This window comes from Rattus norvegicus, chromosome 4 (assembly GCF_021556685.1).
Source record: "Rattus norvegicus strain SHRSP/BbbUtx chromosome 4, alternate assembly SHRSP_T2T, whole genome shotgun sequence".
Taxonomy (NCBI): domain Eukaryota; kingdom Metazoa; phylum Chordata; class Mammalia; order Rodentia; family Muridae; genus Rattus; species Rattus norvegicus.
Window position 1 is genome coordinate 6403509 of NC_141537.1, and position 25754 is coordinate 6429262.

At 39.2% G+C, this 25754-nt stretch overlaps 1 protein-coding gene across 2 annotated transcripts in view; it reads right to left on the reverse strand.

Annotated features, from left to right (window-relative positions):
- Ube3c (ubiquitin protein ligase E3C) overlaps positions 1-25754 on the reverse strand; it is a 101297-nt gene that overhangs the window by 37712 nt on the left and 37831 nt on the right. For both annotated transcript variants that reach the window (NM_001427087.1, XM_087657916.1), the window contains 7 exons: positions 22713-22799; positions 18807-18964; positions 18411-18643; positions 11230-11334; positions 9636-9723; positions 7027-7124; positions 4832-4964 (listed from right to left, as the gene is read on the reverse strand). In NM_001427087.1, coding sequence (NP_001414016.1) covers positions 4832-4964; positions 7027-7124; positions 9636-9723; positions 11230-11334; positions 18411-18643; positions 18807-18964; positions 22713-22799 — 902 coding nt within the window. The remainder of the gene's footprint in view (positions 1-4831; positions 4965-7026; positions 7125-9635; positions 9724-11229; positions 11335-18410; positions 18644-18806; positions 18965-22712; positions 22800-25754) is intronic.

Genomic DNA, 25754 nt, shown 5'->3' on the forward strand with positions numbered 1-25754 from the left:
TACTTTAATTTCCCATGAACTGGCACTATAACACGAGAAGTTAGAAACCTTGAATATGAGACAAAACTGTTTTAGATGAAATAATGATAATAGAATAGATCTAAAAGGTAAAGAGAAACACAGTATTCTGATGTTATTCTGTGACTGGAACTAATTCATCAATAATGATATGCCTCAAAACAGTAAATTACCAGATTCAGTGTTAGAACTAAGTGATTTGTAAAAGAAAGTCTTTGTGCCACTACAACATGTTAATAAGGCTTATATTTAATGTTTTACATGTAAACAGATATGGAGACAATGATAACATAACTGAAGCCACAAATGTTATAGGAAAATAAACACTAGTAACATACATTTTCAGGCTGTTAGCAGTAAGGCCACAGCTTCATATGCTGAGCTCTCGAGTTGACTGGAGACCTCTTGAACATAGGAGCAACAATGCTTGAAGAGTTTTAGATTTATTCCTTGGCATTATAAAGATCACTGAGTGGAGAGTAACCACCTGTTTTAAAAGACACTATTGCATATTATACTGATATATTTTTCTTTAAATATAAAATCAAAATTTCCCTGGAAATGGATGAAGGAATTTCAAGCCTTCCATCCACAGTACCTTTAATTTTCATGTCCTCAACCCTCTCCTTCATTTCTGGGATGATTTCTACTGTCATTTCCTGTAGTGTTTAATAGTGCTGGAAAGAGGACATTCTCATCATTTGTGAGTTTACAAAATTCTCTTTCTAAACTCTAATGAAACTGTAAAGTCCCTGTCTCCATAGCTGACTTAGCAGCTAATCCTTCAACTGACTCCGGCTCTCACCTCACACCCTAAGTAGTAGTCCTTCTTCCTCCTCTCAGATCTGCAGATTTTCCTTGGTTCATTGTACATATCTGAGAGCCGCATGCTGAGATTTCCTTCTGTTCCTGTCCTGGGATTTTGTTTGGTCGTTAAAAGTTTCCTACAATAGACTCTGTTTTCTCTTAGTCCCCTTTGTTTTTTAATTTTAATTTTTTCATTTATTATGGTAGCACACATGCCTTCCTGTTAGGGAATACTTAAATGAAAATGTTAATTTTGTTTTTTTCTGATTTGTAATATTGTTTCTCTAAAGCTGGGCTGCATGGCAAAGTGGGGAAGCTGGGTTCTGGCTTAGAAAACATTACCTCTCTCTTGACTGTTCATATTCACTGATGGTATTTAGAGAGTCTGGCATGTTGTAATATGTGAGACATTTTGGGATATAAGCTACTGGTCTAAATAGCTTAAGAATGTCTATTTTACAATTCTGAGAAAACTTTCATGTATAGTTTTGAATAGTTTTTTTCCAATCTTTTTCTGCAGTAGCTTTACTTATTTATATGTTAGAGCTTAAATCACACCTTTCTATACATCTGTATAGATGTATAGAAATACCTTGTATAGAAATACCTGTATAGAATACCCTTGGCAGGGAAGGGAGAGGCAAAGATTAAAACAGAGACTGAAGGAACACCCAATCAGAGCCTGCCCCACATGTGGCCCATACATATACAGCCACCCAATTAGACAAGATGGATGAAGCAAAGAAGTGCAGACCGACAGGAGCCGGATGTAGATCGCTCCTGAGAGACACAGCCAGAATACAGCAAATACAGAGGCGAATGCCAGCAGCAAACCACTGAACTGAGAATAGGTCCCCCGTTGAAGGAATCAGAGAAAGAACTGGAAGAGCTTGAAGGTGCTCGAGACCCCAAAAGTACAACAATGTCAAGCAACCAGAGCTTCCAGGGACTAAGCCACTACCTAAAGACTATACATGGACTGACCCTGGACTCTGTCCCCATAGGTAGCAATGAATATCCTAGTAAGAGCACCAGTGGAAGGGGAAGCCCTGGGTCCTGCTAAGACTGAACCCCCAGTGAACTAGACTATGAGGGGAGGGTGGCAATGGGGGGAGGTTTGGGAGGGGAACACCCATAAGGAAGGGGAGGGGGGAGGGTGATGTTTGTCCGGAAACCGGGAAAGGGAATAACACTTGAAATGTATATAAGAAATACTCAAGTTAATAAAAAAAAAAAAAAAAGAAAAAAAATCACACCTTTCTATACATCTGGTCCCTGCTTTTATATTTTGATTTCTACATACAACTTTGTTGCAGTTTTTGTACTTTCATATTTTCAGTTTTGAAATGCAAATTATCTATCCATTTTTAATATTACCATGCTATATAGCTCTTGCCATCATATATGCTCTATAGGTTTATATTCTGATATGGTATCCATGCTTTCTATGTTTTCAAAGTTATTTTCTGTGCAATCAATTTTTCTTGTTTTTATTATTTTTTGCTAATTTACTAATTTAATAAAAATTTCTAATTAAAAAAAGTAAGAAAAATTAAACACAAAAGTGATATCTAATTGAGTGGCAGACAAAGTGACAAATCAGAGAAAGATTTGACAGAACATGTAATACCCCTCTGTCATGAGAAGAGAAAGGAAGGAGAAGCTACTTGAGAAGTGAATAAAGAGAAAGGAATCAGTGTTACTGGGAGAATTACAGAGAGACAGACTGAAGAGCGAGAAGACAGACCGCCAGAGTCAGTGTGAGGCCAAGCAGAGGAACTCAAGCAGAGGCCAAGGGAGAAGCCAGACTCTGAGCCAGAACAGCTGAGATGAACCAGCCAGCCAGAGCTTAGAAAGAGCTAGAAAGGATGAGTTTATTCTGAATAAGTCTCAGAGGCTGAAACATTCTAGGCCTAGATAAGATTGTATGGCAGCTAGAAGCTTCCAGGACTAGACCTACATTAGCAGACAAGGCAATAAGCCTCCATATGACAATTATTTCAGGAGAATAAAAGCTACATTTAAGAAGAATTGACTTTAATAACTAGATGTTAAATGAAATAATCACATCAATTGACTTTATGTAAATGAACAGTTAATACAGCAGTCCAAACCTTTCCTTGTAAGCAAATTAAATATTCTGAGATTATCTGTCTAGCAAAGTATTACATAACCTTTATCCATGGTTTAAAAAATACTTTATTCCTAAGAACTAAATCAGTCCTGAAAATTTTTAAGTTCGACTAAAATAGCCTATAAGTACACAGCAGTCGCTTTGGCTGAAAAGTTCACATACACTCCAACATTACAGAGGCCTCAGAGATGGGTATGCAGTTAGACATAGGCCCCATACCCTACCCATCAACTTCCCCAAACATTCTGGCTCCCATTTCACCTCTTGAGAAAGTCCATCAGCCTTCCTGCCATGACAATCATTTACATGTCCCTGGACTCAGCTACAACTTCAATAGGTACTGCCTGAACATCTGCTGAGCGTGCTTAGCTAAGGTAAATGGGAGAGGCACATGAGTTAGATCGCACAGTAAGAATGAGGACTGACTTATGAGCTGCTATAGGATTCCAAAGAAGAGATGCTTAGATTTTGGAGAGAATACTTTCCTAGAGGTCCCAGGTACCTATGTTCATCTCTCTGATCCATAATATATGGAAACAAATCCTGATCTCAGACCTGAACTGAAACGGTTCAACACATGGGGCTTGAGAAAACACTGCACTGTTCAAATGACAAATATAAGTTCTGTAAAAGAACACTTGCTGAGTACAGCAGGCAGGATACTGCTGGCTCCAGTTTCCTTCTACTATAATCTAATTGACATCATTTGCTCTTTAGCCGGGCAGTAAAATTATTACAAACTGAGATTTTCCTTAGAGAAAATTAAATGGCTCCCTTCAAAGAGAAACAACTATGATTTTCCATTTAAATCTGTACAATGGACCTAAGGTGACAAAGTTTTTATTCTGAGTACTGATCAAACACTGGTTATATGTAAGACCATTGTTATGAAATACAGCATTTAACCTTGAGTGTCAAGTATTAAAAGATAAAACATGTGTCACTGGCTTTCAGATAGTTGAAGTCCAGCTTTCTTCAAGTACTGTTACTGAGCACTTCTTAAAAATAAATACAGATTGCAACAGCACATTTTAATATAATATGGCCAACAACTGGTCACACATGTATATGAAAAAGAGACTACAAAGCCATTATCATAGCACTCAGGAAGTTGATGCAGGAGTATTATGACTCCCAAGACAGGCCTGACTATATAGAGACCCTGTCTCAAGAACACCACACCACCAGAATGAAAGAAATGGGTGCTAACTGCAATTTTGGAATTATAGATAGCAAAATGAAGAAGATATAACATAATGAAGGCAAAAGGTTACCTTTAAAAGAAAAAATTGGTAATCTAAAATGCTTGTTGTGATACTTACCAATTTTAGGAATACTACTTGATAGCTCATATTACTAAGTTTTATTTACTATATCTAAGTTAAAAAAAAAATCATACAGAGGGCCGGGAGTTCAGCTCAGTGGTAAAATACTTACCTAAGTTCCCTCCTTAGAGAAGGGGGGGAAGGAGAGGGAGAGGGGGAGAGGGGGAGGGGGGAGGGGGGAGGGAGAGGGAAGGAGGGAGGGAGAAAGAAAGATAGGCTGATTCACACACCCACACACCCATGCCCACAGCCCTGGTTCTTAGTACTACTAGGATTAAAGGCATGCATGTACTATCACACCCAGCAGCAGCTCAATGGAATTTCTCTTTCTGAGAGAGGTGCTCACTATATACCCTTGGCTGTCCTGGTATTTGATATGTAGACCAGGGTGGCCTCAAAGTCAGAGAAATCCACCTGCCTCTGCCTTGAGAGTACTGACATTAAAGGTGTACACCACTATGATCAGCAATAATTGCTATTTTTCTATAGTATTTCCCCAGTTTCTGCTAACATATACAGGTACACAGAGGAAAAAATATGTATTTACCATTTTCTGGAGAAAGTTTGTCATAAGCATCTTCATATATATAATTTCTCCTTATAGTGACATTGATTCCATCCAGAAATGGCCCATCTCCTTGAACTTCTTGCTTATCAGCATAAATCAACCTTTGAAAGATCTTTTAAAAAAAGTAAGTTGTAAGGTTATTAGAGCCAAAAAGACTTGCTGGTGTAAGTATAAACAATCTAAACAAAACTGCTAAATATGTTTTAACTTTATTTCTATAAACTCTGACATCAGTTTTTATATACAAGGTAGCAAATATTAACTTTTTCAAGAAAAGAGTACTTAAAAGTATTTCTCTTTTTTAAAAAGATTTATTTATTTATTATATATAAGTACACTGTAGCTGTCTTCAGACACACCAGCAGAGGGTATCAGATCTCATTACAGATGGTTGTGAGTCACCATGTGGTTCTGGGAATTGAACTCAGGACCTCTGGAAGAGCAGACAGTGCTCTTAACCACTCAGCAATTTCCCCAGCCCTTAAAAGTATTTCTAAAGTTGTTTCCCCTGTTTACTGTAAGTTTTGAAAGACTCATGTCATAGTATGTGTTCATTTATTAAATATTTCTTAAAAATCTAGACAGGTGGAGGGTGTTGAGATGTAAGGCATTTTCTGCTAAGAGTTATGACCTGAGTTCAGTCTGGGACCTACATGATAGGAAAGAATGAACTTCTAAAAGTTGTTCTCCGACCTCTGCACAAACTCTAGAATACACATGTACACACACGAGCAAACTATCAAAATTATTATTAGGGGGAAGTGAAGCTTCCTTCAAGAATAAAATTCACATGTCTATAATGTTGAAGTACATTAGAGCTCAGGAATTGGGTACTATGGTGTTTTGGCATTTGTTTGCTTATTTGGTTTGTTTTTACTCCAAGACAAGAGTTTCTCTGTGCAACATCCCTGGCTGTGCTGGGTCTGCCAGCACTAATCTCTGAGAGGAGAGCGAGGATTAAAGATAGAAAAGGCATGAAAAAGATGCAAAGCCAAAAATAAGATTTGGAAGGACTGCTGTTCAATACCACAGTAGCAGCAGCCAGCACCCTTGAGTTACTTTTCTTAGCCTTTGTGTAATTTCACAGTACCATGGGAAGCAAAGCCCAAGCTAACAGAAACAACTCTTAAAATATACACAGGACATTGTTCCCATCCAATGGCTTTCCTGTTCCTTCCATCAAGGTTAACAGAATGTTCAGCCCCTCCCCTTGATCCTCAAGTGCACCTCTTCTTATCATTCCATACCTCAGCAGGCCAGTAAATCTGCCAACAGGCTTTGACCTACCTTGACTCTGCCTGGCAGGTAGACTTATTTTCTTCTTTCTGCTTCAGAGAAGCAGGCAAACTTCTCTGCTTTTAGAAACAGCAAACAGCTCTCAAAACCAGGCTGGCCTCTGAACTCACAGAACTCCACCTGCTTCTGCCTGTTCAAGTGCTGGGATTAAAGGCCTGTGTCACCACGCACTGCAGGGATTGCTATTTTTATGAACACTTAGAGCAGCAATTTTCAAAGTGTGAGCGGCAATCCCTTTGGCAAATCCCTATCTTCAAAATATTTACATTACAATTCTTAATAGTAACAAACTTACAATTAATTGTTTGGTGGTGGTGGGATGGGGGGGGGGGGTCACCACAACATGAGGAACTGTATTAGGATGGTTAGAAGCTCTAGGTCTGTCAGACCATTTTTTGGTCTGTTTGCTTTTCCCCAGAACAAAGAATGAAGGCCTGGAAAATATTTTTTGGCCAGTACCTAAGAGAAGAACCTAGCAATTTCAAGAAAATTTCTGGTATAAACAGAACAGTCCAAATTAAACTGGAAACATATATGCAAACTTTTAAACATTTTTCAAAATCATCTGGCAAGGACCATTCATCATTTCAAAGTAGTGATGGTCATACTAATTTTTTAATGAATGTAAACAAAATACCTTTACAAAAATACTGGCAATTTTAGTAACAATGCAGACTTTGATAATTTAAACAACATTTATTAGGTCCCACTATTAGAACTCTCTAGTCTAACAGGCTGCTCAGCTAGCTACAAGGGAAAGCATGGATACAGAGAAGCATCTGGCTGGATTTTAAGAATGAAATGAATGGGAGATCTCAAAGAGTGGTGCATTCACTTTAACAGTGCTCAGTCAGCATCGCAGGGTCTGAATGGCATACCTTCACTCGCTCCTCAAATGGAACCACAAAAGGCAGCTCTGTCAGGATGGCCAGCTGTCGTTCCTCAGACACAGACAGGGGTGGGGATTCCAGACCCACTGCAACACATGTTGAAACTCATTAATTAGTCCATCTGTTCCATTCACTGCCAGCTACTAAAATCAGGATTTTTAAAGTCATTTTAAGGATCTGAACTAACCTAGTGATTCCATCTATCTCTATATCCACGAACATAAATACCCTCTAGGCCCAATCTGAAATTGGAAGTCATTCTAGTCAGGTAAGCGATACAAATACAGAGTGGGAAAGGGTGACCATCTTCAGTTGTAAGCTCACTCACAAAATAGCTAGCACTCAAGCTATGAGGCTCAGGATGACAGAACTAAAGTGGAAGTTCCTGAAAAGCTGCTTTTTCCTAGAGGATAGGTATGTGAGCATGTCAAAAGTTGCCCAAGAGAAAGCTGTATAGCTAGTGGGACTATATTGGTATATAGCAAACTTAGAACCTGTTCTTTCTCAATAGTGAGAAAACAGCCTGGTACAGTGAATCACAGTCAACCCCTTTAAACTCATTTGAATGAAAAAGAGAAAAATCTGGGTAATTCTTAACAGTTTAAGATTCCTTCATAGCTGGGCAGTGGTGGCACACACCTTTAATCCCAGCAATTGGGAGGAAGAGGCAGGGGGATATCTGTGAGTTGGGAGTGAGTTCTAGAACAATCAGGACTGTATAGAGACCCCCTGTCTCAAAAAAAAAAAAAAAAAAAAGACAAGCCACAGAGTGGTAAATTTAAAACAGATAAAGAAACTATATCCATAACATATAAAAAAAATCTCCAAATGCAATAATTAAAACTAAGCAAGCAAAACACTCAATACTATTAGTTAGCTGGTGAGGGCAAGGTTAAGCAAGTGCTTTATCACTGCTATAGCCCCTGTGGGTCTTCTACCTTTTTAACTTTTAAAAAGGTTTTGACAGTTCACACACGTACACAGTGTATGGTAAATCATACTCATGATCCATTATCCTCCTGTCTTCCGCCTACTCTTGCTCACCACACAACTGGTCTCCCTATTTCACGTTGCTTGTGTGTGTGTGTGTGTGTGTGTGTGTGATCTACTGAGTTCAACCAGCATTTCTTATAGGAACGTAGGAAGTTATTTACTGGAGCATGGGCAGTCAATCATTTCTGAAGAAAATGACGCCTACTTCCTCACCAAATGTTAAGTGCTGAGGCACTGTGAAGCTATGAGTTTCCTCCCTCGTCCATGCCAGTATGCGAAGAACTAGACAACTCCAGCCACTATCCATTATTGCAATGGCCACATCACAGCCATAAAATAACCTTTTCAAACACAACAACCCCAGGAGGGCATCCCGGGGCACCTTTTGTAGTACCAGGAAGCAGCTGTGAACCCCGAAAGGACCAATCAGAAGCCAATTCGATGTAATCACATAAGGGTCTTTATTTATAAGCCCGAGCTCAGGTTTAACTCACCATCAACCCACAGGACAGTTCCAGTGGAGAAGCTCAAAGAGCCTCATCATGACACAGCTCTATTATAGAAGCAGTGAGAGGTGTGTCTAGCCTGGCAAGCATCTGATTGGAGAGCTACTGTGGGCTTTAGCATAACTGCCTGCTGTTGGTAGTCAATCTTTTTTTTTTCTTTTTCAGAGCTTGGGACTGAACCCAGGGCCTTGCGCTTGCTAGGCAAGCGCTCTACCACTGAGCTAAATCCCCAACCCTGGGAGTCAATCTTAAATGCTGCTTTCCACCAGATTGGTGGTTGTTAGGCAAGGGCGGGCTTATAAACTGGTGGTGCAGATTTGTTGGGGCTGGAGGTTTAACTTGAAGACTGGTGGTAGGTACCAGCCTGTGAGTTTACTTGAGTTCAAACTTAGGTCAGGTTCCCTAAGATGAGGTCTAAACCCAAAATATTTGGTCTCTCATTTTAATTCCAGTACTTTGGAAGGTAGAGACAGATAAATCTCTACACCAGCTAAGGCTACACAGTGAGACCTGGTGTCAGAAATAAAAGAAATAAAAGCCAACCAACCAACCAACCCAAAACATGACAATCCCAAGTGCTGGCTGAGATACAGAGTACTAGTGCACAAAAGAGTATCTCTGGTCTGAATGTAAGGTTGTACAGCTACTTCAGAAAACAGTCCTGCAGTTTTCTTTTCTTTTTATATAGGTAAGCGCATGGCTGCAGTGACTTAAGATTCTTCCATTATTTATGCTCACACATACTTGCACACTGGTAATAACAGCAGCTACATTCATATTCACCAAAGACTAATAACCAAATGTTCTTCACACGGCATAACTACTCAAAGGGATTTTGCAGAGTGAGCAAAAGAAACAGCTATGATCCACAGAATCCCAGGTGTCTCTTGCTGTGTGCCCTAGAGCCCTACCTTTCAGAAAAGGTGAGATAACAATCATTTTCTACCTGTCTACCAGGGTCACACAAGGTGACTTTTACTGGAGTGATGATGAAGATACTATGTGTGGTGTTCAGCAGAAATCACAGAGTTAACAGTAAAAGGAGTGAATGCTACAGAGTATCGTCCTGGTGAAAAGAAGTACAAACAGAGAACTTACCTTCCAGGGTGGACTGCAGTGGGCCAATTCTGCCCATCCTCCGGAATCGCCACACATGTCTAGATGCAGGTACATAGAGCTGGGTAACCTATGGGAACCAATTGCTGTCAGCACTTTCTTTCGTCCCAGCACCTAAGGAGCTGACTGTCTATTCTTGTTCAGTCCAGGCTGCCTATCATGCTCTCATAATTTAGCTTTGGTTCTTTTTTTTTTGTTTGTTTGTTTTTTTTTGTTTTTTTTTGCATAATTTAGCTTTGAATACTTGAACAATGATATAATTATGAAACAAAGCATATCGCATTTAAAAATAACAAATTTTTTAAATTAATTGATTTTTCTTTAATCTGTAAGTTCTTCTAATTCTTTAGTTTTTTGGTCTTTGTAATTTTTTTTCAATAAAGGAATAAGCTTTTCTTTATGCTCTGTAATGTACTCACTACATGCAGAGATACCAGAAGAGAGTTAGAGCAACAGGCTCAATGTGTGTGGTGGCATGTTACATTCTTCTTAGAACCCACAAAATACCCATTAGGTGGAAGAAATGCATAAACAGGAAGACATCACTACTATCTTGATAGCCTTAGAGAGGCATGTCAAATATTTACTATTTCTTTCAAGAAGTGTTTCAAAATGATATGGCCCCTTCATATTCTATAAAATTTATGAATAGAGTTCTTTTCCTCTTCCGCTATGAACTTGTAGAGTTACTATATGAGGCCAGACCATGCAGCTATTTTCAGTGTTATTCAGAGTTCCCTGGACAGTGTACATGTCTAGGAGGAAGGTTCTCAGGGGTTCCTAACCTTTCTGCATGCCTCAGCAGCCTCTTGTGGTGGTCACAGGTCATCACACTTCAAACCTAGAACTACCACCATGCTAAAGTCCTTTTGTGTTGGTGAAAAGTTGCCTAGAGTCATCCATCTGGGCTTGGAGCTCTTCACTTTGCAAGAGCTGACCATTTGCAAACTCTGTCACTGGGTGGAGCTGAAGGCCTCAGCTTGAAGATGGCTTGTCCCTGAATACAGAGTCATACCTCCAATGTCCTGCTGTACTCCTGTCTTGGATTCTTGCTGCACCTATATCGCTGTCTCACTTCTATCTCCTGACTGCCTTCCACTCTCAAAGATTCTAAAACATATCATTCATGACTTTCTCTGAGAGCACTTAATGTGCACTCTTCCTGATGATCTGGAAGACTAAGTCTGCTTTAGGTTCAAATCTTAGCAATAATCAATTGTCTGCCCGTTCAGACAACCTAGGATAAAACCTATCTCTTTTAACTAATGAACATACTTTTATTGGTAGGAATACTAAAACTGAAATTGTTTTCAACTCCAATAGAAATCATTGTGTTTCAACACAACCTGAGGCAATAACAATACAATCAAGATAATGATTATCAGGATACTGTCTAAGCCAATGCTGCTGCTACGAATTTTGTCCTTTGACTAAGAGTTAGCATTGCCTAAAACATTGATACATCCTCAAAGTTAAGTGAAGAGTTAGAGCATTTAAAAAGGCTTACATTCCCTTTAAATACAAAAGCTGAGGAACCTATCTGTAATGAAAAGTATTAGGGAAATTTTCCACTGACTTTATCTGCTTTGATATCTTCTTGTTCTGACAGCCAGTGGTTTGGAGGACAGAAATTTCTTCTCGTGTCTCTAGACTTCAGCATTTTCACTAGGTTGGTGATAACCTGAAGAGAAAGAACAGGGCAGTGTCATACAAACTCAGTGACTAACACATTACAGAGCATTCCACCATTAACCAGATAAGACGCAGGTGTTTGTCTACATGATAAAATGGATGTGAGAAAAAGCCTCCTTTAGGGACTACAAGAACATGCTGGAAGAACCAGTTGATTACCAAAAGAAACAGAAAAGCAATGTTAAGTGTACACACTCTTTAAAAAATGAGGTCAGGTGACCTTGTCTTGAAACAAACAAACAAACAAACAAATAAACAAAGGTCCGTTCTCTCCTAGCAGAAGGGAACCTGTGAGTCACAGGGTGCTGTCGCATACCTTTGATCCCAGAACCAGGGAGACAGAGGCAGGTGGATCTGCTAGTTCAAGGCCAGATTTGTCTATAGAATTCCAAGACAGTAAGGGTAACACAAAGAAACCCTACTTTGAAAAACCAAAGAGGAGGAAAACGCAAAGCAAAGCAAAGCAAAGCAAAGCAAAGCAAAGCAAAGCAAAGCAAAGCAAAGCAAAGCAAAGCAAAGCAAAACAGCCCAAGAAGCCAGGGTCTGAGGAATGGAGAGATGGCTCAATGATTAAGAATGACTCCCTTTTCTTGTAAAGGATCCAAGTTCAGTCACAGCACTTATATAAAGTGGCTCACAAACACTTCTAATTCTAGCTCCAGGGGATCTGATGCCCTCTTCTGGTCTCTAGGGGTAGCTACCACACAACACGTTACCCACCCCCCCCCCCACACTTACTTATTATAAACTGAGTAAAACTGTTTTCTATTTTTTTTTTCAAGCAAGGTCACATACAGCTCAGTCTACATCCTCCTGCTAATTCCTAAGTGTCAATGATTACATGCCTGCGTGACCACATTTTGGAATTCTTTTTTTTCATAGCACCCTCTTTAGATTTATTTTATGTGCATGAGTGTTTTAGCTGCATGTGTGCATGCGCACCATGCGTGCACTGGTATCCTTGGGAGTCAGAAGACAGCACATGATCTCCTGGAGTTCAAGTTATAGGTGGTTGTGAGATACCATGTGGGGCTTAGAAACTGAACCTGGGTCCTTTGCAAGAGGAACAAGTGTTCAAAACCATTAAGCATCTCTTTAGTCCCTTGGCTAGAATTTTTAAGACAGAATCCTGGCAGTGTATAGCTCACATGGGCTGTAATTAAGCTCATCTTGTTACTATGTTGAATTAGTTTTTCTGAGAAATACCACATGAGAGATGTGAGTGAATCAGCACCCTATTAAATCTCTATTTTTTCCCCACATACCTTGCCTGTGCCTCTAGAGCTGATCAATTTTCTACAGTCTCCTATTTGGTGTAATTCTCAGGTTGGCCATTCTCTCCAACTGCAACATCACAGCTATGTGTATCCTTTCAATGTTCTTAAAGCATTAGCTCTGCTTTGGCATACCATAAGCTCCTTTGGAAGATGGCCTACAAATTACCTGGGGACCTGAGAGTTTTCAGGATTGATCTGGGATCAAAAGTAATTGATAAGATTAAAGAAATCTACCAGTACTATCTTAAAAAAAAAAAAAATCTAGAAATATGCTTTGTAGAACTGGCAAGATTACTCAGTAAATAAAGGTGCTTACTACCAAGACTGACAAGAGCCTAATTCCCAAGGAACCACAAGACAGAAGTAGAGAACTGTGAGGCAAGTGGAACTGTGTCGTCAGGCAAAAACTGGGAAGGTTGAATAGATTCAGAAACCACAGTAAATTCTCATATCATTTCATCTACTCCCTACCAGGATCCTGTCCTGGAGCATGTGATCATGACATCCAACATGAGGATCAGGAAGCCAGGTAGCACAGAGCACAAAGTTCTGCATACTAATGAGGTATCTAGATGGGCTGACCCTTAGGGTTTAGCCCACAAGTGTCCTTCTTGGACATTCCTTCCTGAAAAAGATATTTAATCTCTGGTCCACCCTGAGTAAGTATACAACTATTTTCCACTATCAATAAACACTTTGAACAAGTAAGGACTCATCAAGAACTGATGTGGGGGAAAGCCTTCGTCATACAGAGCCATGTAACCTAAGTCTCCTACAGAAGACCTCTCTGCACTCCAGACAACTCACCCCTGACTTAAGCCAGATTCTGGGCCCCAGGTTCAATGCCAGTCCACTGCCCAATCCTGACTCCTTGTGGTTCACAGCAATGTCTGGGTATCCAGGAGTTTGGGAACATCAGCCTGCCTTCCTATTTCTCATCCAGGCTGGGATACCCATCTTAGGCTATATTTGTAGCCTAACACCTCCCCAGCTATGTTCATAAACCGCAATTGTGGTGAGGCAGAACATGGACCCACAGAGAACCAATTCCCACAAGCTGTACTGTAACCTTCATACATGTGCTGTAGCATGTTCCTCCCCCAAATAAATGTGTAAACACATATCATTTATACCATCTTCAAGTGCCAATTTCACATAAATATGAAACAACTTTTAAAAAAATATAAGTAGGGGTTGGGGATTTAGCGCGCGCGCGAGAGAGAGAACGAGAGCGAGAGAGTGAGTGTGTGTGTGTGTGTGTGTGTGTGTGTGTGTGTGTGTGTATTCCAGCAAGATTTGTTACAGTTGTTAACAGGAGCACAGATGATAGGTAACAGAATCATGAGCACCTTACCAGTGGCTATAACAGTGAAGGAAATTTTTTTCCCTTTCATGAATTGCCTATTTTAAATCTTATCTCAGGAGCCCTACCCATTCAATGATAGGTTATTGAAGGACCTAACATTGTGAAGACAAGCATAGCTGATATGAGTTCAAGAGTGCAGCAGCCAGGTTTGGAGAGATGGCTCAGCAGTTAAAAGCACAGACTGCTCTTCCAGAGGTCTTGAGTTCAATTCCTAGCAACCACATGGTGGCTCACAACCATCTGTAATGGGATACGATTCCCTCTTCTGATGAGTCTGAAGAAAGCTACAGTGTACTCACAACATAAAATAAATAAATAATTTTTTAAAAAAATGTAGCAGCCATGTCATGCCTGAAAAATCAGCATTCCACACCTATTCCCTTTCTTGCCACTATGCGCCACAGCCTTGGATATTGTGATGGGTTGAATGAAGATGGCCTCCATAGACCCACAGGGAGTGGCACTATTAGGAGGTATGTTAGAGTAGGTGTGGCTTTGTTGGAGGAAATGTGTTACTGTGGGTACGCTTTGAAGTTTCAAATACTCAAGCCAGGCCCAAGTGGCACTCCCTTCTTGATGCCTTCTGATGTGAATGTAGAACTTCCAGCTACTTCTCTAGCACCTGCATGCCACGACAATAATGGCAAAACTCAAAACTAAAACTCTAAACTGTAAGTCAGCCCCATGTTAAATGTTTTCCTTTATAAGAGTTGTTATGGTCATAGTGTCTCTTCACAACAATAGAAACCCTAAGACAGGTATGGTTGTCCCATTTATGAGTCATTTATTCTTAGTAATTTGGCCAGTTATAAGTCTCTGGAACTAATTGCTGATCACTGCAATGAGAAGCTTTCTGACCAAAGCTGACAACAGCACTATTCTATAGGCTGGTATTTAAAAGGTAATGTGATTTTTTTTTTCCTGGAGCTGAGGACTGAACCCAGAGCCTTGGGCTTGCTAGGCAAGCACTCTACCACTGAGCTAAATCCCCAACCCCAGTAATGTGATTTTATACATTATGTTCAGTTAGCAAAGAGCAGTAGCTTTCCCACTATGGCACAGGATATGGCCTTTTGACTAAGTCTATATATAGTATGAGGGCTAGTCAGCAGAGAGGAAGCTAAAAGTCAAGTTTCAACTTTGTTTTTCTGTCCCATGACCAAACTGGCCTTAGGTTTTAAGAAATGTGTACAGATTTCAGGTTGGCCTGAAACTCAGAATCTTCCTGCTTCAGTCTTCCAAGTGTTGAGATGTACCAGATTCATCACCACACCCAGAATATTTTTTTCTTTCAAATGGAAAATATAAAGCAACAATCAAGAGGTTAAGAATCATCTAGCACACTCTCCTTTCTATGTGGCAATATATATATAGATGTGTCTGCTTTCTTGACCCACTGTCTTTGCTAAGGCCCATTAAATGTGGTAGCCAAGTACAAAGATATAGCAAGTAAGTTTTCCTGCTTCTCCATGGGGTTAAAGTGATTATAGCCATAAATTATACTTCAAGAAGAAGCTTATAAAGTTGATAAATGCATTACATGCTTTAACCGTGTTGGTGCAGAGGTTAGAAATGGATCTCAGTTCCTAAGGTGACAAGTAAAGATGACTTTGAGCAATTAGATTCTATGTTCTGTAACCAGTCAACAAAGCCTCTCAATTCAAGATGGTCTTTGACTGGAAAATGAAAATGGTCTGCTCTGAAGTAAAAAGCCTAGCCTCAGTGTTTGCAATTCTGTCAGTCAACAAAAAGCAAGAAATTAATGGCAAATGCTTTTTACCCCCTTTGGTGATTTTACTGTGAATGCTTCAAATTAATTTGGTACTGAAGTACACATAAATGGTACAGACATTGTACAGGGACAACAGTTAACACCTCCCATACAGAATCACTACCACTGAATGGACAGACAATGCTTGCTTTTAGGAAAAAGTGACAACACCCTATTTGATATAAATGTCATTTTCTCCTATAAGAAACACTAGCAGTGGGGTGGGGATTTAGATCAGTGGTAGAGCGCTTGCCTAGCAAGCACAAGGCTCTGGGTTCGGTCCCCAGCTCCGAAAAAAAGAAAAAAAGAAAAAAAGAAAAAAAAAAAAGAAAGAAAGAAACACTAACAGCAGCTGATCATCACTCATGAGTCATACTGGTTTGTATGATTTCTAGACTATAGAGTCTAGCAGGTGGTGTAAAATTGGTGGGGTACATGTTCTTTCTATTCTAAGGTCAAAGGTCTTTGTTAAAACACAATTTAAAAAGCTAAACCCATCCCATATCAAAAAAAGTGGGAGCAGGTTGGGGAGATGGCTCAGCGGTTAAGAGCACTGACTGCTCTTCCAGAGGTCCTGAATTCAATTCCAAGCAACTACATGGTGGCTCACAAGCATTTGTGATGGGATCTGATGCCCTCTTCTGGTGTGTCTGAAGACAGTTACAGTATACTCATATATATAAAACAAATATTTAAAAAAAAAAAAAAGCGAAGTGTTAGGATTTTAGATGTAGCACAGTCTATGCTTACAGAGCCCTGAGTTCAATCTTTCTCTTCCACTTCCATATACATCAGAGAGCAAGAATCATCTACCATAGCACACAATGCATGTAGATGGGCCTGCCTCCCTGACCTACTGCCTTTGCTAGGGCCCATTAAAAGTGGTAGTCAGACACAAAGACGCACCAAGCAGGATTTCCTACCTCTTCCCTGAGACAGGGTCTTGCTTAATTCACCTTGAACTCACTAGAACGCTTGTAAATCATTCTTAGCAAGCTGAGAGCTGGGATCACTAGCATGCATTATTGCATTTGGCTCCACAAAATCTTTATTTAATGTTTAAGCAAAACAAAATAAGATCAGGATAAAAAAAAATCTCATATAGTATTATTAATTTCAGATATTTCTAAGCCCCAAAGACTGTCATACAAAATTATAAAATATCCAGTAGGAACAGTAAAATTTTATCTTCCAGTGTACACAAAACCTGGGGTCCTACATTAAGGGAAGTGTTACTAGCAAAGAACCCAGAGCTTAATTACCCATAGATAAGAAAACATACATGTTACCATATGGTTCAAATCCATGAACACTTACACAAGCATTCCAAGTCTGAAGTAGGTGAGATAGTTTATTCTAGACAGCTAGAAAAGGTGCAAGATAGCCCATCTTCAAGGAAGGGCTCGGCAGGCAACTTTTAAGGTTTACTTAGAAACACAGAGAAAAAGGTGATTAAAATAAATTGTGCAAACATGTATCACACCAGTCTGCACAAATTATGAATTTAGTGATGCATTAGGCCTGTATTTGTGCAATCAAAACATTATCAGTTACTCTCACTACTGCTAATGCTTATGCTTCTAAGTGAAATGTGTTGTAAAATCAGGCAGGATGGGCTGCAGAGAGACTCTCATGGACTTGTAAGATGAATAAGCAGTCCTTAATTAGCCCATCAGGTTAAGTGCAAGCATTAATGGGTCTTTCCTAAAGTCTAGCTTGACATAGTTCTCCAAACATGGCCAAGAAGAAAGTTCCATTAGCAATATTAATACAAACTTAGTTGATCATTTTCATTCAATTAACTTCTTTCAATTAAACAGATAGCTTGACAAAAGCAGTGATAAAAGACCTGAAGGGACAGCTGATGACTCTCATGGAACATTAGTGTTTGAGAGGTCGCTGGTATTAAACGGCCTGTAAATCTAGCATTCAATTTGGAAGATGCATTTCTTCTGCTCCCCTTTAACGAGCAATTTTAGCTGACTAGATGTGTTTGCAGCAGAAATTGCATAGGGGTCAGAGTCAAGCACCTTTTTCCTGCTCTTTTCTTTTTTTTTAAACCTCATCACCCACTCTTGCCAGCATTCCAGCCATGGTACCCCATTACTATTTTTTCCATGGTTAGAAATGAAATCATTGTGGAGTAATTTATATACAGCATGCATTAAAAACTGGCTCATTCTACCTTTTTGATTCCATCTTATAAAAGATTAAAAATAATTTTTACCAAGATTTTTCTTTTAATGAAAAATAAAAATGAAAACACTTAAAATTTTTTATTACTGTTTTAGCTTGTCAAGGATAGCCTTAAGACATTTTACATATTGATAACTATGAGGGTTTTGTTTTTCACCTTCTGCTAAAAAGTCAGAAGACAATGTTTGAGAGTCAGTTTTCTCCTTTTACTGTGTGTGATACAGGACTTAGTTCAGGTCTCCAGGCTTGGTAGAAAGAACCTTTATTTAATGAGCCATTTCAAAAGCACAAAAGCAATGCTTTAAAATGAATCAGATATAAAATAAAGATAAGGTTTTTCTTTAAAGGTTTTGTAGATTAAAATTATGCCTAAAACCAACCTCCAAATTTCTATTCTTCTAAAAGAAACTAAGCAGAGACAAATGTGTGCTGGGTCGTTCTGACATGGCACGTACCTTGAACAACTGGACCCATCGCTTCTGCTCCATCTGTATGCAGTGCTGCATCTCAGAATTAGTAGTCACCCCAATACTCTGAAATGCGCTGACATACTCTTCCCGAACTTCCGGCTTTGTTTCTGGATATGCTAGCTTGATGATCCCCAAGCAGGCATCTCGAAGGCATCTCGACAGCAGGATTAGCTCCTCCAGAGTGAAAGGCATCATGGATAATTGTCTCTGACCTACAACTATAACAACACAATCTTCAACCAGTGGCTTTTGTTTTGTTTTGTTTTGTTTTCACTACACACAGCAAAGGGAAAAGAAATAGAAAAAAGAAAAAAGAAAAAAAGCCTTTCAATTACCCTTAAAAACTGATAGGCCATCAAACCCATTTTTCAAAATTCTTACCTTCTATGGGGTCACCGAAAAATTCGTTGTCATGTATGGAAATCAGTGAATGACTGAACAAGGAGCTGAAGAGGTAAAAGAGTGGGATGATTCGACTAGAATCTTCAAAAGACATGGGCGAACCCCTTGATATCACCTGAAGCAACGGCACCATAGACCTAAAGGAAGGGCAGGGAAAAACAAAACAGCTTTTAAGATGAGGCTTAGGAATTAAGACATCAGATAATATACTCAATGAAAATAAATTTACATCAACAAAGAAACTACTTAAAAAAGGAAAAGTTCCCCCAGAGACAACACAAGTTAGTAACTGGCACCAGAGAAGACAAGAGAGACCACCAGACCAGCCTTTCTGATGTGTGCCTGTCCCTGCCACCTGTGGAAAAAGGCAGTGACTGAGAATGGACAGAGTCCCAGGCCAAAGCCCTGGAGAGTGGGAGATGAAGATTTGGTTCCTGCATGGAAACTATCCCCTCTCCCTCAACTTCTATTTAACAGATACCAATATATGCAGCAGGACAGAACATTTTACCTAGCCCCTGCTTACAGGTAGGTTTATTACACCTCTACTTTGAAGCCAAATTAGAACCTTCATCTTCCACTCCTTGGGGCCTTGCTTCTCCTGTCCATGTTTATACGTAGCTCCCTTGCCTGCCTCATAAATGGGTCTGTAGAAAACTTTCAGTTGCTACAAGCTGTGATTGGCTCCTTTCTCTCTCATGGAAGTCTGTCATATGGAACACATAGCTCTTTCCAAACAAGAAAGCACTGTGTGCCCTTTGCAATGAGACCTGCAGATAAACTCATGGGTATCTATTACACCCCTTTACACTCTCTGTAGATGTTGTCCACAAAAGTTATGGGTGTTTTTTTGGAGACCAGATAGCCCTGGCTGTCCTGGGATTTAAGAGATCTACCTACCTCTGCTGGGATTGAAGGTCTGCAGCACCACTCCCAGGTCCCAAAAGTTGTATTTGGAGACAGGAGTAGGAATGAAGTTGGAGAAACTAACACCATACATGCAGGACGGCAGAGTAGACGTCTGCCTGTTCTTACCAGGGGTTGGGGGTGCTAGGGTTTGGGTTGGTGAGTGAAGTAGATGCAGATGAGGCATCTGCCTGATGCTGCCTTCAGGAAAAGGTCTAGAACGAGAACAGGAACTCTCTGCAGCTCACAACAATCTGTAACTCCACTCTCAAAGGAGCCAATGCCGTCTTCCAGGCTCCTTGGGTACTGCCTCCATGCAGACAGAAATACTGTCCTTCTCCACTACCAAAGCCAGGAAAGCTGAGAGCTGACTTAAGCATGTATAACAGTGGTTTCGTCTCCTGCTCAACCCGACGAGAAGAGAACCCGGCATATACTTTCTAAGTGAGTCCTCACTGTGCTACGAAGCCACTTACAAAAATTCTCCTGAGACACACAAAAGTAATTAATTCACTGCCATATAGTTTTGATATTAGTAAAGATAATGGTCATAACCCTTTAGATCCCAGGCCTATCAATGCAGAGCCACAAAAATCACATAACTAATGAGTATGTAATATGTAAGAGAACAAGTGTTATACAGTTGCTGTGTGGCCAGTATTTTCCACATTTAAGCAGTGATTAGCACTGAAAAAAATCACTCCTGCTGTGAATCCTGGTCCTTACATTACCATAAGCCACCTCGAAATCATACAGGCAAACAATGCTGTTAACCAGCATTAACTTATTTGTTCTTTCCTTAATTTCATGAGGTGAGCAAAAGAATTTAATTATTTTCACTTGAATGATGGAAGGTAGAATTTGGAAGAAGAGTTACCAGTGCACCCTGCAGCCAGGGACAAATGAAACACAAGACACTTAGAAACATCTACTCAATTATCCTTCTGAAATCAAGTCAATCTCAAGAGACTTGGAACCAAAGAGTCTACAATTTAACGTTGATAGGTATGACACCAAAAGCTAGTTGAATTACAGATAACCAATGGAACTTCATATGAATCCCTGCCACCTGTGTCCACCCTCAGAATAAGGATTTGCACCTGTCTGTGGAGAATAGTCCCTCTCCTCATTAAAGAGTTTCCAGCTTTTCCTGCTGAATAATCTCCTGTTACAGACACCCTAAGTCCCTCAGTGCAGTGACCACAGTGAAGTAGTCTGTGGCTACCTTTGGTGAACAGTGGTCTGTTTGCTGGCTGCCAGTTGCTTCAACTTCAGTAAGCCAGAAACCAAACTGCCTCATTTCAATGGGAAATATTGGAAAGAACACACTTGGAATAAAACCATGGCTTGCAAATCATCTGCCAGTGGGCCATGCACTTGGGAGGAAAGGGCAGGTGGATCTCTATGAATTCAAGGCCAGCCCTCCATAGAGAGCGTTCCAGGACAGCTAGGGCTGTTAAACAGGGAAACCCCATTTAGAAAAACAAAACAAATCCACTAAATACGTCTGCCTACCCCTAGATTTGTATGCTGTCCCTTGGAGTGAGGGACAGACTGCATCTCAGTTGGGTCTGGAACCTCTTGGCTACTAATGAGATGATGAGGCGGACTCCCAAGTCTGACAAAGGTCTTGGGACCTGCTGAGCTAGTCTTGCTGTGAAACTTATCTTCAAACTAAATTTACTGTCATTTTCAGAATATCAGGTGTTTCATTTTTAATTTTGCTCTTGAAAGTAGTATGATAAGGTGTTAAGTGGGAATATATTAATACATTGCTTAGGTTCCTGGAAGGAAGTTATTTAATAAACTAAACAAGCAACAAATTCAAAATTCTCAACTGCCTTTCAAATTTTGCTTTAAAAAACCTCCAACCTTATCCACTGTAAAATAGTATTAATAATTTAATGTAATTAACAGTATCGTTTTTCTTTCACACATCATGACTCCATCTCCTCACCAAAAGACAAATGTCATAAAGAAAATTATCAAACAGACCATACCAGTATCTCTGTTGCTAAGCTGGGGTACTCATAGGTCAATGATAATTTCCTGTTCTAATGATCTCCAATCTCCTCTTGCCCTAAGTAAACCGTTGTTCATGAAAGTAAAGGTCAAGTCAGAAGAATTAAAATGTACCAAAGCTTCTTATTTTAAGTTTTCTAAGTATGAACCTAGCCTAGGTGTCTCTAGTCTTTGTTGATTCCAGGTGAGTCACTCAGCCTTCATGAGTGTCACTAGCCAGTGAGCTGAGAAAAACTCTTATTCACATAAGAATCATTAAGATTCAATTAAACATAAAAGCATTAAAGGAAATTTCCTTACCATTAAGGGCTTTTTCTGGATATAAGGGGTGCACACCCATAGTCCTAGTACTCCAGAAGCTAACACAGGACTTTAAAGTTTCAAGCTACTAGCTAGCTGCACAGTAAAACCCTGCTTCTTTTTGCTTTATTTGAAGAAAAAAAAAAAAAAAGGTCAGGGGAGCAGGAATTGGTAAGATGGTTTATCAGTTAGCAGCATTGGCTGCTCTTCCAAAGACTGGGGTTCAATTCCCAGTATCCACAAGGCAGCTAACAACAACCAGCTTCAGGAGATTCAATACCCTCTTCTGACTTCTACGGGTATAAGTTACACATGTGGTATACAATCATATATGCAGGTAAAACACCTACACACATAAACTGAAATAAATTTTCAAAAAGAAAAACGCCAGTGTCTGAATTTTTGAAAATAAAATTTCCCTTCAGATAAAGCCACATTCTAATAATGTTTACAGATAATCTAACTGTAAAATTAGGCACTAATTTTTCTTTTGGGGAGGGGTGGGGTGGAGGGTATGTATTTGTGAATTAAGGCCATTCAGAATACACCTTTCTAACATGACAGAACAAGAGTAAGCAGTAATTAGTTACAACCCTTTTTTTAGGTTGACACTTTCCAAGCTCTTAGGCTCAATCTGTAAGCCTGTGTAGCACATACCCTGTGATCATCTGTGTTGTCATTGAAGAGATGAGAAACCAAAGGTGCCTCAAAAACCTGGCATTGAAGGCTAAACTGTAGAGAAGCCTGAAAAGAAAAGAAAAACAGAAGAGTAAGAAATTATTCACTTAAATCATTACTTAGAAAAACAATGCTATACAACTATACAGTAAAGACAGTACACAATTTAGAGAACTCATATTAATACACAAAAGCTCACATCTGACATAGATCCCATTGGTAAAGAAATGAAAAGAGTCATGTACCTCAACTGCAGGATGGCCTGGCTCTCATCTATTGCCCTGAGACTGAGTCCAAGATCCAGCAGCCCTGAGGACATATGGCTACTTTCACTCAAGCTTAGGTTGCCCTCTTCACAATTTGGCTTACTAAAATACAGTAATACTTTTACTCCTAGGAGTTGGGAAGAAGAAAGACCAAGTATTCAAGGCCAGTCATGGTTACATGAGACCTTGTCTCAGAAACAAACAAACAAAAAACACAGAAAACAAAATTTAAATCTAAAAATACAAATCCCACATGAGATGAAATCAACAAAAACACAGACTTATGATGGTAGAAAAACATGTTGGTAAGACAGGAATTTGAATTACTTGAAACATGTTAGAACAAAATAGGAAAATAACTGGATGAGTAAGCACAATGAAACAATGGTTTTTTTTTTTACAATGGAATTAAAGATACAATAGGAATGAACATGAGATAAAAGTGTAAAGGCAGCACTATCACAAGAGAAGAATGTTTATTTTAAATATCAACACAGTAATCTCATGTCCTTTCTATGGCTCCTCTGTTCCTATCATACACTGAGCCTAACATACAAAGCAAGAGGCAGAGAATCCAAATATCCACAAGTCAGTTTGTGGCAGAGCAAGCACAGAGTTAATTCTGCTTGACCATCTTAGAACCAAACTACCTGCCCAGAGACTTTCCAGATGCCTCTTGTTCCTCCTGTGGAAAGTGTGGTGATTAAAAAACAAGTAACAAAAAACAAAACAAAAAAACGCAAAAAACTAGTAATCTGTACCACAATTTATGCTAGTGAAAGATGTTTCAATTGATTATACTTAATTGACTAAATTTTGCAGGAATGTTAATGTAACTGAAGAGATAGTTCAGTGGTTAAGTGCTTTACCATATACACCATGTACATACATACAATCAAAATTAAAATTTCATAAAAACGAAACCAAACAGTGAAACCAGGTAGGGTTGTGGCACACACTTTAATCTCCGAAATTTGGGAAGCAGGGGCATGCAGATTTGCAATTTGAGGCTAGCCTAGTGTTCATAAATTTGTGACCAACCTGAATTACAAAATCCTGTCTAAACAAACAAACATACCAGTGCAACCAGGGAAGAATATGGCCAGCCTGGTCTACAAAGCAAATTCTAGGACAACAAGGGCTCTGTTACACAGAGAAACTTGGTCTCCAAAACAAACACAAAGAACTGAAGGTCTGCCATGTCGGCTGCCTGAGAATTAGGATATTAAACCTGTTCCCCAACACTAAACAATCATAAAAATCTTGAAGTGGCAATGCTCTATTAAGATTATCTATCACAAGTCCCTTCACAATCTGGTTGTATCAGAAAGAGAAATCTTACACACCTCAAAAGTATTATAAACTTATAAAAACTTCTTTCAAAGGTTCATAATGAAGTGGTATCAATACTTGACTAACTCCACATTGAGAAATACCTGGGTGAGACTCAAAATTACACTGGAATCTTAAAAAATCCTATGGAAGCAATGAAAAAATGTTAAAATTATGTATGTTGGCAGGCATGGAGGTACATGCCTTTAATCCCAGAACTTGAGAGGGAGAAGCAAGTGGGTCTCTGTAAGTTTGAGGACAGGCTGGTCCACATAGAAAGTTCTAGGCTAGCTAGGGCCACATAGTAATCCTCTGTCTCAAAGCAAACAAACAACCCAACAAATTAAAAAAACCCATGAGACTAACTAAGCCTTTAAGCACACTGTCTCCTGGCACTATTTTCCTCAAAAAGTTACTTCAAAAGACTATACTAAATGAAAAAGGTAAACGTAAAAAGCAGGTTGGGTATGGTAGCTCATGCCTGTAATTCTAACATTGGGGAAGAAAGCTTGGCATCAAGTTTGATATTGGTCTAAGCCACACAATAAGTTCTAAGATAGTCTGAGCTACAGTATTACAAAAAATGAAGAGAAAAAAATCATACTGTTGAAAATTAGAGCTAAATTAGGAATGTTAATACACCTTGATTCTGAGATGTTTAAAGTAGTTGGCCTTCCAAAGAGCCAATAAGATGGCTCAGTAGGTAAAAGTGCTTGCCACCAAGCCTGACAACCTGAGTTGGACCTAGGACCTACATAGTAGAAGGAGATCTGACTCTTTGCCACAGGTTGTCTGTCTTCTTTCACAAGCACTACGTGGTATACAAATGGCGCTATTCCCAAATAAATAAGAGAACAAAAGGGAATAAAACCCACAAACTTTCTACATGAAAACATTCTAATGGGCAATATTTTGTGTTTTATTTCTTTTCAATCAAAAATTGATTCAATTAAGAATTTAAGAAATTAAAATTTAGGGATGGAGAGATCGCTCAGCTGTTAAAGGCTAGGTTTAAAACCAAAAACATAAGAAATTAAAATTTTAAAAAGTATACCAATTTTGTTTCAAAATGCATGTTTCATTTGAGTTTTATCTGAAAAGAAAAAAACAAAGTCAAAACAGAACAAGGATAAAGAATTACTTCACTTCATCCACTCAGAAATAATAAGAATATTCTGCTCTGTTACATACGCTTGTGCATACTTTTATACTAGATGTTCTTCCTAAACATCATTTTATGGCAATGCTACTAAAATTAAACTTCTTTCTGAAACATCATTTTAATGGCTACATAGTTCAAGTTATATTTAAGGTTAATTTTGGGATTCTTGTACTTATTCAATGAGCAATGATAATAAAACAAACGATTAGACATTTTAATTAAATTACTAAAGGTAATTTACTTTAGGGATTTATTCCCAAG